At 50.5% G+C, this 24,586-nt stretch overlaps 1 protein-coding gene across 1 annotated transcript; it reads right to left on the bottom strand.

The window, feature by feature from the left end:
- Nucleotides 1-128: 128 nt before the first annotated feature.
- On the bottom strand, nt 129-24,586 carry LOC104300216 (aryl hydrocarbon receptor-like). Its single transcript, XM_054172226.1, has 11 exons — nt 24,472-24,586; nt 24,200-24,387; nt 12,953-13,059; nt 7,426-7,515; nt 6,391-6,514; nt 5,985-6,115; nt 5,084-5,286; nt 4,844-4,953; nt 4,368-4,509; nt 2,096-3,713; nt 129-655 (listed from the first exon to the last, which is right to left on the bottom strand). Exons 1-11 carry the CDS (start codon nt 24,510-24,512, stop codon nt 500-502), a joined length of 2,910 nt encoding a protein of 969 aa, XP_054028201.1. The 5' UTR covers nt 24,513-24,586; the 3' UTR covers nt 129-499.

Raw genomic sequence — 24,586 nt, 5'->3', positions numbered from 1 at the left:
ATGCTCAGCAAGATGTGCAGGCAGGATGTGTGGACACTCACCCCATCAGAGATGCCAAACCAAGGAGATTGGGTGGGTAGGATAAGAGACAGCAAGGGAAAAATGTGCTCCGAGATCCTCCAATAGACACAAGTCTTGAACATCATGAGATAAAGATAAAGCTGCATGTGTTGGCTAATCCACATCGCAGCCCAGTTTGCTCTTGTGTCCTGGAGAAATATGCCTTCCAGCCCTGCTGCCTGCTACTGCTGTCCCCACACCAGGGACACCTGTACAGAACCATCACATGGAGCCTTGGCAGGAACAGGATGGCAGGAAATTGATGGAAAAAGTAATTAATAAAAATAACAAAGAAAAAACTCCCCAGCTGAGCCAAAGCAACCAAGATCAAAAGCAATGGCAGGACACGTGTGGCAGGGGGAAGGTTTGTCATCTGCAGCTTGAAGGCAGCTCATTCTCCAGGGCATAGTTCTGCTTTGTCCATTCCAGTCTTCCTCTCCTAGAGACAGAAGTCACTGCTGGAGGCATGAGGGTGATCTGGCAGCACTTCTGCTTGGGGCTGTGGCTGGCAGGAGGGAGCCAGGCTGCTCTCCAGCAGCAGGTGGTCTCCAGGGAGTCCCATGGGCGAGCTGGGCAAAACACAGCCACCTGCAGGCTAGGAGAAGAGAGAGAAAAGAGCATTGAGGCATTCTGCAGTGTTCTACTGGTTTCAGTTGGGCTGATGTCAGAGGAGACTGCTGGCCCTGAGTGGCTTTGCAGCAGCCCCATACACATCCCCACACCTTCCCCTGCGTCCTTTCTTTGCCAATGCTGACGCATCACTTCATTGACAAGAGGATGAAAGCACACAGAGGGTGAGTGCAGGCAAATTTACTGGCACTAATTTCCACCTCCTGACCTTTAGCTAGCTGACCTTTGCAAAGCCTGACCAGTTACCACAGCACTGCAGCTCATTCATGAAACTTATCTGTAAATCACAGGCACCCGGACTGCATCTGAAGCAAACACCTGGGTTTTGCACCCTTGCTGGATGACTCCTGGCAAGTCAAAAGCACGCCAGCCCTATGAGGTGGCCACCAAGTCCTAGAGAAGTGTCAGGGTTGTTCTGCACTGGTCCTACCAGCTCCCAAACCACTAGGCAGGACCAGAATCAAGCTATTTAACAGAGCTAGAAGGTGCCTGGTGTATTGAAGGAGATGGAAAATGGAAGGACCTGAGCTGCAGCCTTGAGGAAGAAGCAGAAGATGCTTCACCAGCATCAAATGGCCCCAGAGTTAACATGGGGATCCCTGTGAGATAGCAGGGCACCTTTCCAGTAGCAGATGATGTCTTGGACTAAGGAACAAGCTGCCCTAGGGACAATAATCACCAGTTCATGGCAGGGTAAGCAGGGAGGCAGGAAAGACCCACTCTAGACATCTCACATTGCCTGGTGATGCCATAGGGGTGAGGAAGCATCACTGCAGAGAAGGGCTCCTCCAGCATGTAGTGACCAGCTTGCCACAGTACCAGCTCCAGCCCAGAAAGCTGATGTCCTTACAGATGTGCACATCTGCACCAGGGACAGGGGAAAGGGCCAGGTAGCTTTCACTCTCTCTGTCCTCCCCAGCAGCCCTGGGTTGATCTGTAAGCCCCAGTTCCAGGGGAGTCACTTGTGAGGACAGCCCTGAAGGGCACCGTGACATCACAATGCTGCAGACCACTTTGTGAGGCTGGAGGGCTAGCAGCAGCTGAACAAAGGAAAGACCTTACAGGAAGGAAGCTCTTCATCTTACCCATGCTTTGTAGCACCCATCAAAGCTTATCAGTGCCTGGTTAGAATTACTCCCTATACAGAAATAACAATTAAACAAATCATATGGAAATCAGACCCAGAGACAGCACCTTCTAAAGGCAAAACCCCACAGTCTGGTCTTTTGCTCTTCAGCTCTTGGTGCAAAGAAAAACTCCTGAAGTTTTCCTTTCTGGCTGTGCACCAGCTAGAGCACAGTGATTCCTGTTTACTGACCAGCCAGTGCATGCCCCTCTGTGCTGAGACACCCAGGAAACAGCAGCACAGAAAATACTGAGCATGATAGCAGAGAATAGCTCTTACCCTGTGCCTGCTCCCCTGGCCCAGCATGGAGGCATACGTCCCATAGGAGCTCACCAGACTCTCTGGTGGGCTGCTGATGCTCCCAAAGCACCCTGCAGCTGAGGTCAGAAAAAGGTGCTGAGGAACAGATGAAACAGGGTTCAGCTGCTTCTCAGGAATAAGCTGGTATGAGGAGGGGGTGGAAAAGCTTGAGTATGGAGCCTTCTTTTCCTGGGACCTATCACTACCACTGCCCCCAGTTTCCATGCTGCACAATCCATTCAGGTTAAAGTGCGCTGCCGGCAGGCTGGGCCCTGCGCCCCAGCAGCCCTGGTGCTGGGAGATCAAGTCTTGGGTGACACCAGAAAAAGCAGGCTGAGGTGGGGACCCCAGGAGTGGGGAAACATAATCCTGCCATGGGCTGGGGCTGCTGCTGGAAAGGTGATGTGGAGTGGAGTCAGAGCTGTGGCTGCACAACCCATTCATCTGCAGGTGATGGTGCTTTGGTTGGCTGGGTGGTCCCACACGGCCCTGGCACTGGTTGGGCCTGGAGAAAGACCAGTGAGTGTCATCTTGTGCGGGATACAGGGCTGGGAAGTCACTGTCCAGCTGCCGAGACCTGGGTGGCTCCTGCAGGCAGGGGACTCCCGGTGACGGGCTGGGCACCTTGTCCCATGGGATGCTCCGTACTGGCTGGAGGAAATGGAGCAGACCCTCCTCCCCAGCTGGCCTCCACTGTAAGCCATCAGCAGGCTCTTCCTCAGCCAGTTCTGGCAGCAACAGGTGTGGCTTTCCTGTCACAGAATGGAGGGGCTGTTCCCACAGAGAAGCAGGTAGCTGGCCCAGGGTGATGCCAGGCTGCAGAATATGCTGTGGCATGTACTGTGAGTCTTCATTCTCCACATGGTTCTGGTACGTAGAGGTGCCTCTGTGTGGACTCATGGATGTGCCTGGCAGGGGACAGGCCTGTTGTCCTCCCTCCTGGCTGCTCACCAGTGTGGTGTGGATATAGGAGAAAATCTCATTACTGGTGAGGCAGTCGTTGAGGGATGGGGTGTGGTCAGGGTCCATATTAACCATCACCATTTTCTCATCCAGCAGCAGAAGCTCCAGGTCCTCAGCGTTCAACCCCAGGCCCTCCAGTGCACCAAAGAGCTCATTGTTGGAACAGCTCTCATCACTCTTAATTGAGAGCGAGTCAAGGGTGGCCAAGAGAGGGTCCTCCTGTTGCAAATCCACCAGCTCCTCTTTGAGGCTGTCCCCCCTTGAAGCAAATGGAGCAGTGCCCATACTCCAGGCATCGCTTTCTGCATCCAGTGAGGAGACATCCTGGATGTGCTCCACAAAGCTGCTGCTGAAGGAGTGGTCAGATGGGAGAGCTGGCTGGGAAGCATACACTGCCTTCTCCTGCTGCATCATGGCACCCAGCAGAGAACTTGGGTTGATGCCATTCTTCTGGGAGTGTCCTCCATGGTTATGGGAGGTCTTCTTGGACTTACTGGTTTTCCCTTTGCTCTGGAAAGGGTCAGGGAAGCCTGGGAGAGGGTAAGCACTGTGGTATAAGAGCGCCTCTCCTGTAGCAAATGTAAAGGGAAGATGCATGGACCGTTTCCGAAGGTGTTCCCCTCCTTCTTCATCTCTACAGGGCAGGAAGAGGAGACTGTGGCTTGCATGGGCACAAACACATCCCACAAAGTATTTCTGCTGTGGCTAATTATGATTCCTGCAAGCCAAAGCCCCTAGCTACAACCAGCATGCATGTACTAAGCAGAACCACACACAGAGACATTTACACACACAGAGAGAAATGCATCTTCAGCATAACCAATAGAATATTTGAAATGCAAAGGGCAATACTGCTCTGCCAGGCAGAAGTCACACCTTTGCCCTGATCATCTATGCTGCAGCCATCCCTTAGGGCAGGGGTGTCGGGCTGCTGCCATATGGCAGTGATGTTTGAAGCCTCTGCTGTCCCTGCACCCACATGTCCCTCCAGCTGCTGGAGAGGAGCCACCAGGTTTCCCAGGGTAAGTCTGGGCCAGTGCCTGGGACATGGGACAAGGATGTCAGCTGCAGGACACTGCTCAGCTCTCTCCCATACTTGCAGAGTGGCCTTGCAGAGGGGAATGTGGCTGAACAGCATGGAAGTGTGGTATACTATGGCTGCTCCTTTAAAAGGCACAAGAAGTAATGATGAACTGAACATCCTGCCCTGCTTGGGGCACCCCAGAGCCCACATGGACGGGAGATGACAGCCTGTGCCGCCCCAGCCTGACAAGCCAGCTGCACTTACACAAGGGGCCTCTGTGTGACGATGATGTACTCGGGCTTGCCGCTCTTGTAGACGAGCCGCGCGTTGGCCTGCACCCACTTCCAGCGGTTCTCCTTCGTCAGCAGGCGGAAGACCGTCAGGCCGCTCTCGCCTGTCTTCATCACTGCCGGGAGCAAGCACATAGGAGACTGTCAGCACAGCCTCCAAGGCAGGGCTGCCCCAGTGATGCTGCCACTTCCAGCTGGGATAAGCAGGTGGGGTCCCAGCAGCACCATGTCCAGCACACAGAGGGAGCACCATCTCAGCTAACCCCCCCTCACTATGCTCTACCCCCAGCTCCCTGCAGTGACAACAGCATCACAGCAAAGCATAAAGCAAAGCATCCTATGGGGAAAGAGCTTCTGGGCTCAACATGGTAGCCAACACAGCTGCTTATAGTCCCAGCCCACTCAGCAGCCTCAGAGGTGGGCACAAGTGGGCAGGGAAGCATCTCTTACTCCTGACGTGATTCTCGGCACAGTACAGCATGTCGGCAGCATGGATGAACTGGTAGCCGGTGCCGCGCATCCTCAGCTCTGCCTCCGTGTAGCCCAAAACGATCTTCCCCCTGAGGGAGACCAAGAATGCACCCAGCTCAGCAGCACAGCCAGGGCGGGACATGGAATGGCATGCTAGAAAACTGGTGTGGCATGCTAGAAACCCACAGTATCATCCCTCAGATCAGCTCTGCTGCTTACTTGGCATCACACGCCAAAGGGGTGAAGTCCAGCTTGTGCTTTGTCCTGAAGATCATGTTCTTGGTTCGGATCTGCAGGATGGATGGGGGCTGCAACGGGGTGGAGATAGCGAAGAGAGCAAGCTGGGGTGGCAGCACAGACCCATCCTCAGACTTTTTGTTCTGCCCATGAAGGAATTTCAGCCTGCCTTGAAGGTTTAAAGCCTGGGAAAAGAAGAAAAGTGCAATGTCACGCAGAAAATCGGGTGAAGAGAGAAGGAAGAAAGTGTCACAGAAAATAAGCTATCCTCCTGTAGAGTTAGTTGGTGCAAATAATCCTTTGTGCTTGTCCCTTGTGACTCTCTACTAAAATAAAACTGCCAGCCTGGGGCTTCGACATGGAGCAGCTGCAGGACAGAGCGCAGGCTGGAGCTGCATCAGGGCATCGTACAATGCATGAGCTACTTGCATTTTAACCAGGCTACACCACAGCCTCATCAAAGGATTGCTTCTGCAGAAGGGACTCTTTCCAGACTAAAGCAGGATGAGAAGGAGAAACAGGACAATTACATATGTAGTGGTGAAGGTAAGAATTCCCACTAACTTGCAGTAGAGAGGAAGAGGGATGAACACCCCCCTACATGGTCTTAAGACATGCCCTTAACAGAAACCTAGTGAAACATGTGGAAGAAAAGCACTTTTGTTCAAGACTCAGTATCTCTGAGAGGAGAGGAACAAAACCCACATGGTGAAGCTGCAGGTACAAAGCCTGTGAAAAACAGCATAAATACCTTGTTGAGACAGGCAGGTGCTGCATGTGGCAGACAGGAGTGCCAGGTCTTTCAAGGCCGGCTTCTGTGATCCAGCAGTGGCGAACCTACACCTCTCCTGCTGTAAAAGTCACAGCATGGGCCTGTACTCACCAGGAAGCCAGAGGAATTATCCAGGAGGCAGCGAAAGCGGCACACAAAGCTCCTTTCCAGAAAGGAGGAGTTTTCTGGGGGCAGCTGATCCAGCTTGTAGGTGACAGCACAAGAGCCGACGCTCTTCCCTTCTGTGGGAGAGAGGCACTGGGAAAGGAGCAAGCAGGGGTCCCCAGCAAGGCATCTCAAGCAAGGGCTAGAGATCCCCAGCATCAGGGACTGTAACAGTTTGCAGAGCACAGCAAGACACTGCTGGAAAGCCACAGTGTTCTGGATGAAGCCATGGCTTGAGCCACAAGGATGTAAAGCCCCACGCAAGCAATGGTAGGAAGCTGGGCTGCCCGGCATACGTGGGGAGCTACACATCTCGTGCTAACCGGGATGCCTGCTCCCAGCCTGCCTTTACCTTCTGGGGAAAGCTCACCCTTGGGAGCATGGGGTGGGTTGAGGGCCCAGTGGAGGTTGCGTCTGAATTCCTGCTGGTCCTCAGTGTGGATCAGCTCAAAGACGCTCTGGTGCATGACGTCTGTCTAGAGGGAAAAAGAAACCTAAGAGCTCTGCAGCCTGTACCCAGGCACCAGTTTTCACACCTCACCTGGAAACAGCCTGTCACAGCCCCAGTGGGCGATGTTACCTAATTTCCCTGGTGCTCAACTAAGTCCCTGGCTGAATGAGGTTGGACACCTTCCACCAGAGCTGATGCTGGTGGGAACAGACATCACATTTGACTCTAAGGACCCCTTGCTCATGCCTGGGCCAGACCTCCTCCCCAGCACCCAAAAGAGCCACTAAGCATCAGCCATACAGCTTCCCTCTGACATGTTCATCCCCATAACATGATGTCCTTGACTATCCTAGTGCTGTCTGAGGGACAAGATGAAAACACAGGCTTTGGAACAAAACTGCAGCAAAGCCACCTCATCCCTAAGCCACTCGTGAGAGAACAAGGCATCTGCTCTGGGACTTGCTCCCTCTGCCCAGATGGACAGTCCTCATCTACCCCAGATGTTGGGGCATAGACAGCTGTATGGAAGCAACACCAAACCACAGTAACTAAAGGACTGTAGGCAAGTCCCCTTCCCTGTAAGTCTGACCTAGTGCCTCTCAGGTTACCTAGGTGTCCAGACAACCACAAAGTACTGGAGCTCTATGGGATTTACAAAGGGCTCACTCAGGAGTGTGTGTCCAAAGGCAAGCTGGGCAAGGAACCCCAGATGTCTCACCATGGCATTACATAATACGGCTATGAATGTGGCTGGTGGAAAGCATCTGTGGGGTAGCAAAGCTGCTCTGACACCTCCCAGTGACCACTTCTGGCAATATAGAACCCTGTGATCCCAGCAGAGATTAATCCCTGCTGGGACCTTGAGATTATTTTCCACCACCAAGGAAAAATCCACTCTGCAAACCCACCACAGTAAGTCAGAGTAGTCCCACCGACCTGATGAAATCCCAGATAGTCCTGAATCGTATGTGAGGAGTAAAATATTAGTCCTTCTGATGTCACCACCAGGACAAAGCCGTTGAGTGCCTGGGGGAGAGAGGAGATTAGCAGGTACATGTCATGCTCACATCACCCTTTTCTGTCAAAATCAGTGGGTTCCATTCTGCTCAAACAGTGGTCAACCAAGTCCTCTCTGGTCTCAGCTAGCAGACATCTGAGCCACATCCCCACCAAGAGAAATGTATAGGGCAGGAGACAAAGCATGGGAAGCCCTGTAAGGAAATGAAGCCTTCCCAACGGCATCTCACTGCCATAACACTGGGTACTGTCTTGGCTCTCTGGTACCCCTGCATGTACCTTGCCACAGTACCAGAGAACATCCACCTAAATCCACAGGTTTTCACAGCCTGGATAAGTTTGATTTAGCCAGCAGAAGTCAAGGCCTACAGCTTATTCTTAGATTTTCCCCTGCTCGGTCTTGCTTGAGTGAACTCCACCAACTGAAGACTGGCTGAAGAAAAATAGAGATCAATACCAGCAGAGCTGTGCTCACCAAGAAAACAGATGGTAGCTTCTGCTGAGTTTCTCTGGGGTCATGTGGTCAGGCAGCTCTTCTGCACAGTTGCCTGAGTATATCCTAATAAAAATGGATGGAAAACCTTGCTTCCATCCCAGGAGCATTCATTCAAACTCAGATTTGGACATTTACACTTATCCTATGTGAAGAGCAAATAAAAATCTCAGAACTAGCAGAACCAACCTGGACACTATGAGGAACTGGTCCATTCTGGTGCTCTGGTGGAAGCAAGCCTTTCTGACAACAGGGAATCCAAACAGCAGCTCACATTGGCTGCGCTTAACATTGACTTGCCTTTACCCAGATGGCTCTGCTCATGTAGTTCCCATCCTCCCCACAGACTGGGAGGCTCTGGGCAGTCATGCATGGCTTAGGACAATGGGGGGCTGGAAAAACTAGGGGATGTTCAGTGAAGAGCAAAACCCACCACAGATCACGCTGTGCTCACCAGCACTGGCTGGGCATTCCCTGCTGCTGCTTGGCCCCTGTGGATGGGGACAGTCCTACAGATTTGGGAAAAACCTGCCCTTGTTTGCTCCTGTTCTCCCCAGGTGCCAGAGGAGAGGCCCAGAGAAGGATCACAGTGTGCCTGCCTGGAATGTCCATGGGCAAGGCATAATGCCTGCAAACTGAAAAGGTGAAAGCTGAAGATAAGTCTGGTTTTCAAAACTGTAGTGAATGCATCTGATTTCTGAAAAGCCATTTTCTTCCAAAGCAGGAGTGAAGACAGGCTGAGTCTGGTCCCTGCACTTGGGGCAAAACCACAGAATCACTGGTTGGGATCAGAGTATCTTTTCTTTTCAGCAAATAAACCATAGAATCATAATTTGGGTTGTAAGGGACCTTAAAAATCATGTAGCTTCCAATGTCCCTGCCATGGACAGGGACACCTTCCACTAGATCAGATTGTTCAAATGATTCACCCCAAACTCACGTTTGGCAGTAACCTGTTGCAAGGTGCTCACACAGCCTGCACAGCACCACCTTTCCAAAGCACCACCTAGCAGCAAAAGAACCAAGCACCGGTGTTCACAGGAGAAAGGGATGTCCCCAGCCACCGACACCTGGGGTGCACCATAGCCACAAGATGCTCCCAGCCATGCTCCTCTTCCTCTGGAGCAATCTCCCCAAGAGGTGTACAGATTTACATCAGGCTAACTGCCTGTCCTGGAGCATGAGCTCATGTGTGCACACTCTCCACCCACCCAGTGGGCAGGACACTGGGCTCTGCTTTCACAAAATAAACACCCAAGCTGCTTCGCTCATGCGAGTTTGAAGCACCAAGCCCCACACACGAAAAGAGCAAAAGCAGCCACACCAACCTGAAGCTTGCATTTTTAATGTTACACAACTTACATATTTTACAGTTCCCTGGCTCTTCCATCCTGTCCTTGAGCTCCAGGACTGCAAAGTTGACATCCAAGGGAGCAGTGTGATTCCTGGCAGGAATGGGCTGAGCTGCTGAGAGCCCATCTTCATCAAGATGGGCACAACCCTAGCAGCTCAACAAATCTGGGAAATCATTTGGGTGTTTGATCTGAGCCAGCAGCCCCAGAGCTGGCAAAACAGGACTCAGGAGAAGAGATGAGGGTGCTGGCTGACAGTGTCCTTTATATGTGGAGATCTGTGAAGATTATGAAGTAGAGAGGAGCTTCCCTACTACTTTGGGAATGCAGCTACTGCCCCAGGAGTGCTGGCTTTTTATTCCTGCTCTCTGGCACTAGGCAGCAGCGGACGTGCAGAAGAACATTGCTAAGACAGCCACTGGTGCAGGGGCTAGAGGAGCAGGCACTGCAGCAGCCTTTGCCAATCACGGGGAGCAAGCCCCTGAGCCCTGGCTTTGCAGACCTCATCATCACCTTTCCAGAGCTGGGATTAAGCCCACAGGAGTCTCCCCCTGACTCCCAAGTGGTAGGCATCACTCTGTGACTCACTTTCCACAGTTCTGAAGTGATCCCAATAGATTTCCAGAAAACACCTTCAAGCTCATGGCGCTGCCTAAGAGCAAAGGCCAGGGAAACCCAAGGAAACCACTGGCTTAGCTCCTCAGAAGCCAGACACGTTTCACTGCCATGATAGCACAAAGGAAGTAAGTCCCCACGTGGACACTCCTGACAACTCAAAGCAGGACCCTTCTAGAAGGCAGAGGTTCTCCTGCAGTGTAGACCACAGAAGCCCTATGGCTGTCCAGATCCTGTACCACTAGCCTAGCTGCAGGCAGAAAAGCCACAGTAGCCAGCCCTGGCATGCCTCCCCCACTCTGTGAGGTATAGACATCAGGATTAATTAGGGTCTGGCGTGCAGGCGCAGCCAAGTCCAGCTATTGTTGCTGCCAACTCCTGTTTCATTGTCCAGGTCAGTGTTTCTCCCCCTTCGCGTTCCCTTTATTCTGGGCACAAACACACTCCCTATTTACTGGGGTTGATCTCAATGTGTGGGAATCTGCTGCAGAGGTTGATTAGTTCTGCCAAATGCACTTTAACCCTTTGAGCAGCTTCAGAGGCATCAGGAGCAAGCAACATCTTGCAGCACTCTGTCCTTCCCTAACTCCACTGACCAGCAGGCAGATTTAATACTCAGCAGACAGTTTTGTGTACCTGCACTGATGGGCACCTGAGCAGAGGTGGTCAAGCCACATCTCAGCCTTTAGGGGGATTTTCATACTTAACCTCAGTTTCAGATACCTTCCTCTGCTGCGACTGCTACTGGAAACAGCCTTGGTAGAAAAGGACAGACCAAAAAAAGTAAGGCCAGAAAATTAGGAGGGGATGGGAAGAATCGGGGTGGAACAAGAGGTAAGACAAAGGAGGTTTGAGTGTTCAAGGTGACACATTGGGTGAATGCAGTTTTATAAACATGTATGACCATTTCCTTGGGGCACGGAGGCAGGTCCTGAGCCTCTGGCACATCCAGCATCACACAGATGCCAGGGCGAGCCAAACTTAAATGAAGAGCCTTTAGTACCCAGCTTAGTACCTCTGAAAGGATGGCACCAAAGTCTGGGAGGAGTTGACAAGCAGGACATCAACCCCTAGTATGCCCTGCTGAGCATTTTTTTAATCTCTACAGCAGAAAACACTCAGGTTTGTGGTTACTAACCAGGCTGGCTTCAGCACTTCTCCCACTAGACACCGAGATCCTGGCTCCCTGACTCTCAAGCAGGAGAGCAGGACAGTAATTACAGCTGTTGCTGAGTGACTTTTTGGATAGGAAGTGGGACTGAGCAGAATGCTCACCCTACTCCAGATGACAGCCAGGAAGAGAACAGGGCTGCAGCCTGTGCCTGGGTGCAAGGCAGAGATGGGAGACCTGCATGCTCACAGGACCTCATGCAGCTGCTGCTTGACCTCTTCCTATTCACTGTGTACCATGTGTAGACAACAGGTCATCTCCTGGCATCTCTGAGTAAACCATGGAAGCAGCAGGTTCAGCCCAACCATGCTGCAGCATGACCAGAATTGCCTCCAGCATTACCAATTTTGTTTATTTCAAAAAGAGAAAAGAAGGAACTGTAGAGAGGACGTGTCTGTTTGGGGGCTTTTTTCTTTACAGAGGTGGTTTAGATATATAAATGAAAAAGAAACTTTCTGTGTTGAGATATAGTCTCGAGTTTGCTAGGGATGGCTTGTGGCATTTTCATTGAACTATATGCTTCTTGCAGAGCTCCTGGGATGCATCAGTGTGCCCTGCGTGTAGAGGCTGAGCTCATGGCCCATCAGCACCCATCTATGTACTCAGCATCAGGCCTGAAAAATCAAGGAAGGCTTCCATGACAATTTTTACCCCCATTTTCACCAGGCTGTGGGCAATACCCCTACATCAGGAGCAGTGAGCCCATGTTGGAAACTACACTTCAAACACCTTATGGCATCCTGGCCTGTATCAAGAATAGTGCGGCCAGCAGGAGCAGGGAGGTCATTCTGCCCCTGTACTCCTCACTGCTTAGGCCACACCTTGAGTACTGTGTCCAGTTCTGGGCCCCTCAGTTTAAGAAGGACATCGAGACGCTTGAACGTGTCCAGAGAAGGGCACCGAGTCTGGTGAAAGGCCTTGAGCACAAGCCCTGTGAGGAGAGGCTGAGGGAGCTGGGATTGTTTAGCCTGGAGAAGAGGAGGCTCAGGAGAGACCTTATTGCTCTCTACAACTACCTGAAGGGTGGTTGTAGCCAGGAGGAAGTTGGTCTCTTCTCTCAAGCAACCAGCATCAGAACAAGAGGACACAGTCTCAAGCTGCACCAGGGGAAGTTTAGGCTTGAGGTGAGGAGAAAGTTCTTCACTAAGAGTTGTTCACCATTGGAATGGGCTGCCCAGGGAGGTGGTGGAGTCACCGTCCCTGGAGGTGTTCAAGAGGGGACTGGACGTGGCACTTGGTACCATGGTTTAGTCATGAGGTCTGGGGTGACCGGTTGGACTTGATGATCTTTGAGGTCTCTTCCAACCTTGGTGATACTGTGATACTGTGATCTTGCTCTGTGTTAGACTTACAACCCATTGGCACATGAAGGCAGAGAAGCAGGAGAGATGAATCTCCATGCTCAGAAATTCAGTGCTGCTTCCTTCACATGGAGCATTTCTAATACACAGACAACTTATAGATGGCAATTTCCTCCAGAAAGGGTGGAAAACAGAAGGGGAGAAGTAACAGTTTCTGCCTCAGGGACATGGAGAGAGCTTAAACCTCTGCTCAATCAGAAGCACTATGATCTACACCACATGAAATCACTGCTTTACCAAAACATAAAATCACAGAATGTTTTGGGTTGGAAGGGACCTTTAAATGCCATCTAGCCCAAAGCTCCTGCAGTAAGTGGGGACAGCTGTAACATCCTACAATCTATACCAGAACAGTATGCTCTTTGGATAAAATGCAAAGGAGCTGCATGGGGGACAAGAGGAAAATCCCTTGAAGGCATCTGCCAGAGAGAGGTGGTCAGCAAGGGACACTAACCTGTAGAAGCATCTCACCCTCTGGCACCACTGCTGAGCCTGGAGCTGGTCCCTTGCCATAGTCTTCATCCTTCTCCTCTTCTTTGGCACTGTGATTCTTTAGAGCAACTGCACAAAGGAAAAGGACTTCAGTGGTGTAGTTATGCATGCAAACCACCACCAGGAATGTTGAAATGTGGACCTGGCTGGCTGAAGAGTCAAAGCTTCACACAGCTCCTTGCAGACAGCAAGAACCAGCCCCTGGTGCCACACCATGTGCACCGCACTGGCTCTTGGTGCCTGGCAGCAGCTCTGCTCTTGCTCAGGGAGTCACTGCCCCCAGCATTTCTTTGTGATGCTGAACTGGAATGACTCTGCAAAGGGCAGTGGACTGACAGCAGCAGAAGTCTGCACTACATAATAGGCACTGGGGCAAATCCCAGTCTTCCAGGCCCATGAACATGCCATTTTGAAGGGTACAACGCAGGTAGCCCAGTCAATGATGTCTCATTACAGTTCAGCCACATAGCAGGTTTGTTCAATCAAATTAAGGCAAGCTACAGCTCACAGTGGAAAAACAGCACGGGAGAACATACAGAGGATCCAAACACAGACACCCAAGACCACAGGCAATCCAGCAGTGATCAATGCATGACAAAGACAGATGAGGAAATCCATCACTCAGTTTAACTAACGAGGTGTTTGGAAGTGTTGCACTGTGTTCCCCAAGAGCACAAATCCCTGGCATATTTTAGGGTGGATACTATTTAAAAAGTAAGAAGACAACAGGCCTGTGCATGGCAAGCCTGTCCAGGAGACAGTGGAGATAGCAGCAAAGCCAGGAAATTTCTTGCAAAGCATGAAGACAGCATTTGGCTGCTGGTAGACCAGCTGCTCCCACCAGTACACGGGCCAAAAAGGTGTGAGGCACCGGCAGCAGCTGTCACTGCAGCCTGCCCTAGGCACTCCCTTGCTCCTGCTTGGACAGAGAAAAGCTTTTCTGAATTTGCCTTTCCCAGCTTCTGTGCTACATGTGCCAAGGAGCTGCCAGGCTCAGATGTGACAGGAGCATCAAGTGGACCCTGGCAGTAACTTAACACCCTCTAAAGCTCTAAAGCAGGAGCAAAGCTGCGAGCCAAGACAGAGCAGCAAGTCAGATGGCACAAAGCACCAGCCACAAACAAAATCAGGCTCTGTAATGCTTGGCTCACCTTGTGCCTTTGCCAAAGTGACTGCTGAAGCTCACCTCCTCCATCTGCACCTGCATACAGGCACCCGTGGGTGAGCAGCTTCCCAGCCACTGCGAAAGGTGGCTGCTCCAGATGCATCCCTGAGCCATGAGGTCTGAAGCTGGACTGAGGAATGCCCACGTTCACAAAGCAGCCACCAGCAGGGGGACTGATTCAGTCTCCAAAGTGGAGTGTCCCCATCTCTCAGCATTTCTCTGCTGGGAAGATAAGCACACAGCAAAGGCACACCACCTGCTCTTCCACTGCCAGGGCTCACCCTCCACATCCTCAGCAGGTGTTTGCAGTGGGTGTGAATATACGAGGATGTTGTGATTTGCAGAGCCACACTGGTAGTCATGCCACAAAACTTTCTGCCACCAGACACAGGACCATCCCAAAGACTGACTCTGCTCCATAATCAAATGCAAAACATGTCCTGGTTCTAATACTGCTTTTATTTAATAGAAGGAAAAAACCCCACATCTTACATGGCAGCAAACCCCCTGCTCCTGGGAGGTCTGGGAAATTCCCCTCAGGCTCAGCCTGCACAGATTATTTCATAAGCTATTTGAACATGAAGGGGCCAACAGCCTGGGATTAAGGTTACATGTTTGTGCAATAGCAGGTCAGTCCTGAGCGTGCTGGGGTGGACATTCACACACTGCTCTGTTCCAACTGCCCTGCCACCCTGAACACTCCTGCTGCAAGCGTGGCTGACCACATGGGGTCCCCAGCCTGGGTCAGGGCCCAACAAGCCTGCACAAAGTGCCTGTCACAGGCATGCCATAGGCCAGAGGAGTGTGCAGAGCAGGTTTCTGGCAGCACCTTTCCAGCAACTTGCTTTTCTGATCCCTGGGAGCAAATTGCAGAAGCTATGAATTATTAAAGGTCTTCACTCCTCCTCTGCTAGCTCCCAGAATGCTGCCCTGGAGATGCATGATAAAAATAAACCTGAATGATAGAAGAGAAGATAAAGGGTGCTGCCCTCTACTCAGAAGTCTGGTTTAATGGTTTGATATTTCCTCATAAAAGGAAAATTTGATCACAACTGCTGCCTAAAACCAGCATCTGGGCTGCTCCTCAGCTGTGGGGCCAGAGGAACCAAAACTTAAAATCAGAGGACGGCCCACTGTCCTCCAGGCGGATTCCTGCCACCAAACCGAGCCTGCTCCTGGAAACAGGAGAAGCCTGTTCTTGTATAAATCAGAATTCCCATGGGGGTTTTCCTTTGACCTTCACTAAACACCAAGTTTTCCATCTGATCCACCCAGGGAACCCCAAAGACGATCTGCTCTTGGCTGTAGACATCTCAGGCTGGCCTCCTGCCTGGTGTCCCCCAGCTTTGTCTCTCCATAAATAGCCCCACGCAGCCCCTCGGGTCAGCAATTCAGCAGAACTGTCACAGCGCATCAGGCTGACAGAGCGGATGGGAGCGGGAGAGCTGCCACGGCATCCTCCCCACCTCGGCATCCTCTGCTCCCACCCAGCCAGTGCACTGGAGGGCAAGGCAGGAATGGGCAAACTCAGCACCAGGGCACGGGGTGGCCTTCCCAACACAGCACCTGCCCTCCCCTTCAGCGGGGAAATGAGGTGCAGGCTTACAGGAAACAAGAGTGGCTTTTCCTGGACTCCCTCACTGGCCACCAGCACCACCTTTGCTGCTGGCAGCTGTAGGAGGAGGAAGGTAAGGAGAGGGAAGTTGGTCACCTGAAAGCAGCAAGGCTTGCACATTTTCCCTGCTGTTTCTTCAGAGGTAAAAAAAAAAAAAAAAAAAAGGCAGGACCCACAGACCACTTTTAGTGGGCAGGAAGAGGATCTCTCCCCACCTTCATGGAATGAAGTCCCTGCCTGCATTGGCCTCCACAAAGGAGAAAGATGGGTTTTGTGCCACTGTGTTCCTCACACACAGTTGCCCACATTTCTCCCCAAGTCTCTGGTGCCTGGCCCTGTGCTGTCACCCTTTGGGAACAGGAGGGCTGGGGGACCAACAAGGGTGGGATCCCTCCCTCCGTCTGCAGGACAGTGCTTCCTGTGGCACTCAGCCTGGGAAGCTGTTTCATGTGATGCTGGAGGGACACCTTGCCACCTACCAGGTTTGCCAGTGAACTCCTGAACCTGCCAAGGCTTTGCAGACCTGAGAAATCTCTGCTCCAACAAGTGGGTATTAACATTTTTGAGAGGATATCACCCAGCCCCCTTCCCTCCACACAGTAAAACCTCCCAAGTGGGAGCAGAGTTTTGCATTGGCCACTGACTGTAAAGGAGGAAAAAGAGATGACTTGGTCTCAAACCCAGTCCAGGAGTTGATGCAGGAAAAGCAACAGAAGGAAACCAAACTGCTCCATGGCTCTTCATGAGCAGTACCAGGGCTTTGCCTCTGCACCACATTTAAAGGAGGTGAGGAAACACTGAACCCAGCAGCAAGTGATGATGGGGACATCCGAGTGGCAATTATTAGGTTAGAAAGGTCTTGCAGCCCATGGGATGTGAAGGAGAAGAGGGGTTTTGGTAGTGGTGCTCCCTGCAAGCATTCCACCATGGGCTTCAATGCCCTAGTGTGTATTTGTCATTTTTTGGGGAGAAGGAGAGATTGGTCAACCTATTTATTAATAAAATTGCCTTCTATCCACTTCTCTCTCTGTCTTTTGTGCTGATTTCCTAAAAAGCAGGTTTTCCACTCAAAATGGAAGTAAAATCCTTACCATGAGGTATTTCCAGATCTTCCTTTCCCACCCACATCTCCAGCTCAGCTCACAGGCTGAGTGACCTGCAGCTCTGCTGCTTGGTACATGCATCCTCACATTAAAGGGCAAGAAAACAATTTCAAGGGGTTATTTATTACAAAGAAGCAGCAAAATACTTGAAATCTAGTAAAAAAACCCACAAGCCTCTCTAGGTTTCCTTTGAATAAACTGAGGTTGTTTCATTTTTAATCTGGAAGTGTCATTTAACAGAAAAGTGGTTTCCCTCCAGTCAGAATTATATTTACCTTTTGAAACAAATAAATAAAAGAAAAAACTTTTCCTAAGAGAAAATCTTTTCTCCTAAGAGAAAAGTTTTGCCAATGACCTCACGTGGTCCCAGGTAGAAGGCACAAAACCTGTCACAACTCAGGTGCAGGGCAGCACAGGAGCAGGCCAGTTCCCTGCCCTACTGCAGGCCTCAGGTGGCTCCTATCAGACATCACTCATCGTCCTCCTCCCTCAGCTGGGCAGAGTAGCCCTTCCTAACAAAGACCTGGGTTGCCAGTGGCACTGCTGGGGAGATCCTTCAAGACTCACAAAAGCCAAGGAAGAATGCAGCTTCCTCCATCATGATACAAGAATTCTGCAGTGCTCCAGTGAAACCAGCACAAGAGCTTTCGTTTCCACTGGTGGGAGACACAACCATGGCTCAGCAGGAGTGTGCAGTGCAGAGAACAATGGCATGATGCTAAGGGAACAAAATTTGGCCCAAATGCCTTCTTAATTGATACATTCAAAGCTAAATTGCTGCTGTGAAGACAGGCAGCTTCCTCTCTGGCATCTTTGATGGCATCTGTGCTGTTAGCATGCCAAATCTGACATTTCATCCACATGTTTTACAACAATCTTACAAGTCTCCAGCTATTTTGAGAAGTACAGAACAGGAACATACACTTGGTAAAGTGTATCCCATTCTGGGATTTATTTTTTCTTGAGCTCTTCCCAGCCAATGCATAATTATTCCACCTTGACATAAAAGAAAGACTCAGCAAAAGCAGCCAGCAGCTCCTCTGATATAAAGTGTTTGAAATGCATTAGAAGGAGAAAGCATCATGGCCAGTGCCTCCCAGCTTGTAGAGTCATCAGTTCATTTCTCACCACTGAGCTGCATGGAGCCCATTCTCTAGTAACTGGCAAATACTTCTTGAGTTTCCCCTTCCTGTCTCATGACAGATACTGCAACTTTACTTACTCTTTCACAATACCTGCCACAGCTCCCTGTTGACAGAAATTTCATTAAGTAGATGAATTATTTATCCGTTGCCTGAATGGTGCACATACACCACCTTCTGCGAACACGTGCAGTGAATAATGGATGTCCTGTTAAAAGACCTAATAGCACTTTTAAAAGCAAGGAGGTCTTGACTGCGTGGGGCTTTCTGTTGTGTTACCAAAGGCACTTGAATCTCGGTGTGCAGAGGTTTAATAGCCATGAGGTCTGTGGTGGCAGGTTGGACTTGATGATCTTTGAGGTCTTTTCCAACTTTGGTGATTCTGTGATTCTGAGGTCTTGACTGCGTGGGGCTTTCTGTTGTGTTACCAAAGGCACTTGAATCTCAGTGTGCAGAGGTTTAATCAAGGTCAAAGACAACAAGGCAAAGCCAGTGTCAGGCTTTACCTTCTTCTTGCAGCATCAACAGCTGTTTGAACCCTCCCGCCTCCACCACTTGCACCCCAGAAGCTTTAGGTGTGCATCATCATTGTAGCCTTTCAGTATTAAAGGCTGCCTATAAGAAAGATGGGGACAGTCTTTTTAGCAGAACAAGGAGTGATGGCTTTAAACTAAAAGAGGGCAGACTTAGACTAGGTATAAGTAAGGCATTTTTTACAGTGAGGGTGGTGAAAAGCTGGCACAGGCTGCACAGAGAGGTGCTAGAAAGCACATCCCTGGGAACGTTCTGGGTCAGGTTGGATGGGGCTCTGAGCAACCTGATCTATAGCTAAAGATCTCCCTGATGATTGAAGAGGGTTTGGCCTAGATGACCTTTAAAGATCCCTTCCAATTCAAACCATTTTGCGTTTCTCTCATTCTATGATCTCAGGCTGAAAACTGGAGTTCCCTGACAGCTCTGCTTCCATGCTTGTGTCTGAAGGAGTCTTGGGAGGCAACTTGTAGGCAGCAGTGCAGACAGCCACCAAGAGCCCAGTGCAAACCTCAGAGACCTCTGACAGCTTCCTACCAGCCACTCTCATGAGAGCCAGGGAAAAATATTTGGCAAGGAAAACACTCAACAGGAAAAGTGCCTACCTAAGGGAAGTCACAAGACTTTCCTGGCTTAAATTGCTCTTCCAAGGCTATCTCATTACCTAGGCAGAGAGTAGAGTGATCATGGGACTAGGCTTTATTTTCTTAAACCATCCCTTAGGCTTTATTGCTATGGCTATCTGCAATACATGGCTGAAGAGCTCATGAGGTGAGAGAGCAGACTAAGTGAACAAATGAGCAATGTTAGAATACATAGAATAAACCAGGTTGGAAGAGACCTTCAAGATCATCGCGTCCAACCCATCAACCAATCCAACCCACCTAAACAACTAACCCACGGCACCAAGCACCCCATCAAGTCTTCTCCTGAAAACCTCCAGTGATGGCGACTCCACCACCTCCCCAGGCAGCCCATTCCAATGTGCAATCACTCTTTCTGTATAGAACTTTTTCCTAACATCTAGCCTGAACCTCCCCTGGCACGGTCATCTCTCAACAACCACACAAACACACATCCCAGTCTCATGCTCTCATTCCTAAGCAGAGGTTTCAGAGGCATAGTTACATGGTCTAGAACAACTACATAGTTTAAAGCACTTTTCTAGGCTGACTCAACTACCAGAGAGCATCTTAGGCACTTTTGGGGCCACCACAGCTCTAGCAGGAACTGCCGGAACTTGTACGATAGTTTAAAGACTTAGGCTCAGCCTTGAGGATGACTATCAGTCCTACAGGTGCTACCCATGACTTTAAGTGGACTCCATGGAAACCCTCAGCTCCTGCAGGAGTGTTATTTTTTAAAAACACATTGGAGAGGCAAACTGTTTAGGTCTTGCATACATGACAATAACTTTCTCTCTAAAACATACCACGTATAGCTCAAAAACACAGCCCCAGACAAAGGCTACATCTACCCTCTGATCCATGATGATGGGCTGCAGCTGATAAACCATCTTGAGCCACAGATTTCCAGTGCCACAATACATGCCAGGGCATTTTCCTCCTCTCTCTAAGCCAGCAATGTTCCTCCCATAGTTTACAAACCCCAGACTTTACTCAGAGCCTCACGTGAAATGAAGGCTGCAGGTCAGTTGCTCTATGTCGGTGCTACACCAACCACGGCCACCTCAAGAGCATTTTGATTTAAGCTGAGCAAGCCAATGCTGTGCTCCCAGAAGCATGCTGCCCCATGCTGCCTCCTCTCCAGCTTCAGTTTGGAGACCAGATGGAAAAGCTGAGCTGTGTTATAGTCCTCCAAAACTGCATGAGCCCATGAAAGCCCAACAGACCTCTTGGGAACACCAAGCTGGCCCCCAAGGGCAAACACATGCTCAGGGAGGGCTAGCTCTTACACCCTAGAAGAGCCAGACTCACTGTAGGGTAAGTGCAGCTTGGACAACCTTCCAAACTGTGGAAGCAAAGGAGCAAACTGTGAGAGATACTTCTTCAAACTGATCCCTTGCCTGTTTTCACAGAACTGTGCAGAATCACAGAATGGTAGAGGTTGGAAGGGAACTCTGGACACCATCCAGTCCAACCTCCATGCTAAAGCAGGTTCACCTAGGGAAAACTGCACAGGATCACATCCAGGCAGGTTTTGAATTTCTCCAGAGGAGGCTCCACAGCCTCTTTGGCCAGCCTGTTCCAATGAAGTTCTTCCTTATGTTCAGATGGTTTTCAGGTCTGCCAGATGACTTCCCACTAAGTGTTTAAGTGGACAAAGCAATACAAATATTATCTGACAGCCACACCACAAAGTGCCTTGGAGGTATCTTTGATTGTGCTAATAAATCACCATCCAGGGTGAGATCCAGCAACAAACCTTCACCAGCTTCCTTCCCTGCTTCCAGAGTGAGGGAGGCAGAAGAAACAAGGACCCCTCATAAACCACTGGCATTTGCCAGGCTCTCGTGTCAAGAGGATGAATGGGGAAGGATTAGAGGGGAGCAGCTTGCCAGGCACTGCTGGACTAAGCGGCCAGCACTCATGTCATGCCTCTGCAGATGCCAACATGGTGGCACTGGCCACCCAACAGCGGGACACAGGGTAGGGATGGAGCAAGGCAGCTCGGTGGCTTAGCTTCACTACACCACTCAAGGATGGTCCTTAACATCAGTGGGTAGAGAGGAGGGGGGCCCTCAGGGGAGATGTAGACTAGTGTGCCTAGCTCCTTCACTCCGGGCAGTGGGCAGAACTGCAGCATACTCCTACCTCTACCAAGCCACACATGCTGAAAGAGCTTCCTGCAATCCAGGGCATTTCTCAGCTTTATGTCCTAGGATCCAGAAGGTCCTTCAGATGGTCACAAAGAAAACCTTCCATCTGCCATCAGGATGCCTGTCTGTACAGCTTGCAGCCTGACATTTGTTTAAACAGTCATACATCTTTATTGCTTGTATAAGGCAAAAAGCAGCGCTCCTTCCAAGAGGAGACCATGGCTAGGAGCTGTCATGGCCCAGAATTCTCATTCCTCAGAGAAGCTGAACCTATATGGCAAACTTGTAGCATTAAACTGCTTCCTGCTTTGTTAAATCAGAAAGATTTGCCAGACTCCAGAACTGAACAGAATTAATAGATAAACACACACATAGATGCTGTTGCCCTCTTGACTTCCAAAGAAGACAAGACCACCACCTGACATCAGGGGTGTAAGTCTGAGGAACTGTTTGTTCAGATAAACAGCCCTGATAACAAGGAACATTTGATGATTTCTGAGCCCCTCCTAAGATTAAACAACAAAACACTGAGCAGCCTTAAATCCTCTCATTTCTGTCACCTAACAGGACCCTAGACATGCCCCCCGCCAGGCAGAAAGGAAGTGCAACAGTTTCACTTGAGGCCACCTAAAACATGCAAATCCTCATGCATGAAGGAAAGCTCTAGAACCCACCTGCTTTTTAATCACTGAGGCCCATACAGACTTCCTCATACATCAGCAATACATAAATCAAGATGCCAAAAGGAAACAAAAATTAATTAACTTTCAAGTAGCCAGGAGAAGGAGACACACAGCAAATTATTTAATATGGGGGCTGGAGAAACAGCTTAAACCTGCTGGGTGAATTGCCGTCAGCAAGCACTGGCACCATCCATGACATGCTGTGAAGATGTTTCTCCTCACAAGGCATGGCAGCCTTGGGAAGGCTGCTCTTTCTGCCTTTGCTTTTTCTTGGTCTTCTTTCAGGGAGCACTCAAGCAGGGGCATACTCAGGTGAGGGAGGATGTCAGCTCCTCTTTCCTCTCCACTCAACACAAGGGGTTTGCACTCACTGTTTCTGAGCTGCCTTCCAACACAAAAAGACCCCAAACCACTCATGTTTTCTGATCCAGCTCACGCAGGACTTGTCAGTGTTCAGCAGCTAAAATAGCCTCCTTGGGATCCTGTTCCACATTTTCAAGGATGTTACACAGGAATTGAGCACAGGAGCTTGCCTGGCTCAGCAACAAGCAGGCAGGCAGCCCCCAGCTGCCCCTCTAGTTCCCTGACAAGAGTGTGGCAAAAAACCCAAACCTTTATGTGAATGACAAAAAAGGAAAAGGAAAAAGGAGAGGAAGAAATAAGCATAATATTCTGAACAGCAGCTTTCCCGAGGTGAACTTTATCTCAGCTCCAGCACAGATTATTAGACAGCAACATCACTCTAACATTCACACCAAAAAGCATTAAAATTATTTTATTTTGTAGAGAGAATCATAGAATTGTTTTGGCTGATAGGTTTGCCCAGAGCTCCTTTTAAAGATTTTATTTTGTTAAAGCTGCAGAGACTCACCTAAGTCTGCAATCACTATTTGCATCTAATAGGAAGAGGCTTTCCTACTTCCCTCCCACACCTGGATTATTGTGACATGCCAGAAACCAGAGAGAGGTGGGCACCATCACACAGGTCTAGACACACTGATGCATTCAGTGGTTGGTAAGCTGAGACCACAAAATCAAACTAGATCAAATGCCAGAAAAAGAGAAAAAAAAATAAAAATCAAGGGAATGTCAGGGAAGGTTACTCAAAGTAACCCTCCATGCTGGAGATGCAGGAGTGTCAAGCCCCAGGACACACAGCCCTTGCAGGATGCTCCTGAAGCAGGTGGCTCATGTCCCCCAGGTCATCCCATGCTCACCCTTCCCCAGCTGAGCTGGTGCAGCATCTTGGCACCTGGGAAAGGACAACAAGCCCAAAAGCAACTCTTGGTGTGATGCTTCCCAACAAAGACCAGCCATTTCAAACTCATCGTTACTCAGTCACTACCACCTGCCTGTTTTATAAGTTCTCTATGTGGCAAATTTAAAGTTATTAACGTTTCAGGGGCAAAGTGAAGCCTGCACTGCACCAGACCTCCACCCCACACAAGAACATGCATGCTTCAGAAACACCAGCAGCACACTGGTCCTCCCCTGCTCTGGAGCATCGTTGCAGACAATGGGTTTCAGGCAACATGTTTGGCGTTGCAGAGGCTGACAGAACAGAGCTCCTTTCCGGGGCAAAACCGAAGTTGAAAGCACAACCGAGAGAGTCAAACAAACACATTGACCCGATGCTGTGAGGCAAGCAACTCCCCTCCAAGACCACTCGCTTTTCATTTCACCCACTTGCCAATTCTACAAGTGGGGCTACCGCAACACCATTCCGCATGCTCTAATTACAATTACAATTGCAATTACACAGACGTGTCTTTAACACGGGCTATTTTACAAGGTTCCCAAATAAACTGTAACCACATCCCTGGCAATTCATTGACAGCACACCGACTATGTCACCGGACTATTATAATGAGAGTCAAAACCAGTCACTTGGACAGCGAAACTTTCCCACTGGGCTCCCGAAGCCTCCGCCCGGGACCACGCCGAGACCCTGCAGCCTAGACTTCAATTTTCTACTTTAGCAGAGCTCCCGAGCAAAATCAACTTCATCCGCCCCCATCCCTCTAATTCCAACCGAACGCGAGCTCTGCTTTCCATGCACCCTGAAGCCTTGCGGCTTGAGACTGCAAAGCAACAAAATCCGGTGTCAGAACGGAGAAAAAAACATTTCGGGGTGAGGGCAGAAGCACTTTCAGGGGAAAGAGGAGGGCGGCTGCCGCGGGGTGCCCCTTACCGCTGAAGAAGCTCTTGGCGCGCAGGTAGCCGGCGCTGAGGCGCAGCACCGACAGCTTGTCCAGCCCGGCCACCACCTCCTGAGGGAAGGGCAGCAGCCCGGCCAGCCGCTCCAGCTCCCGGTTCAGCCGCTCCCTGTGCCGCTTCGAAGGGTTGGAGGTACCGCCTTCGGCCGGGCATGGCCGCACCCTGCGGGCAAAGCCGCGTTATCGGGCGCCGCTGCAGGCCGGCCCCGCTCCCTCCCCGGGACCCTTCCCCTATACCCCCACTCACGCCCGGGGCACCGGCTTCCTCCGCTTGCGACCCGCGTACATGGCTGGGTCAGGGACCAGCAGAGCCCAGCGCGTCCCGGGGCACGACCCTCACAGCCCCGAGCGGGCAAGAGCCC

Source organism: Dryobates pubescens, chromosome 2, assembly GCF_014839835.1.
Source record: "Dryobates pubescens isolate bDryPub1 chromosome 2, bDryPub1.pri, whole genome shotgun sequence".
In the NCBI taxonomy this organism is placed as follows: domain Eukaryota; kingdom Metazoa; phylum Chordata; class Aves; order Piciformes; family Picidae; genus Dryobates; species Dryobates pubescens.
Note: the sequence above shows the minus strand (reverse complement) of the source record. Positions and strands in the feature narration are given on the sequence as shown.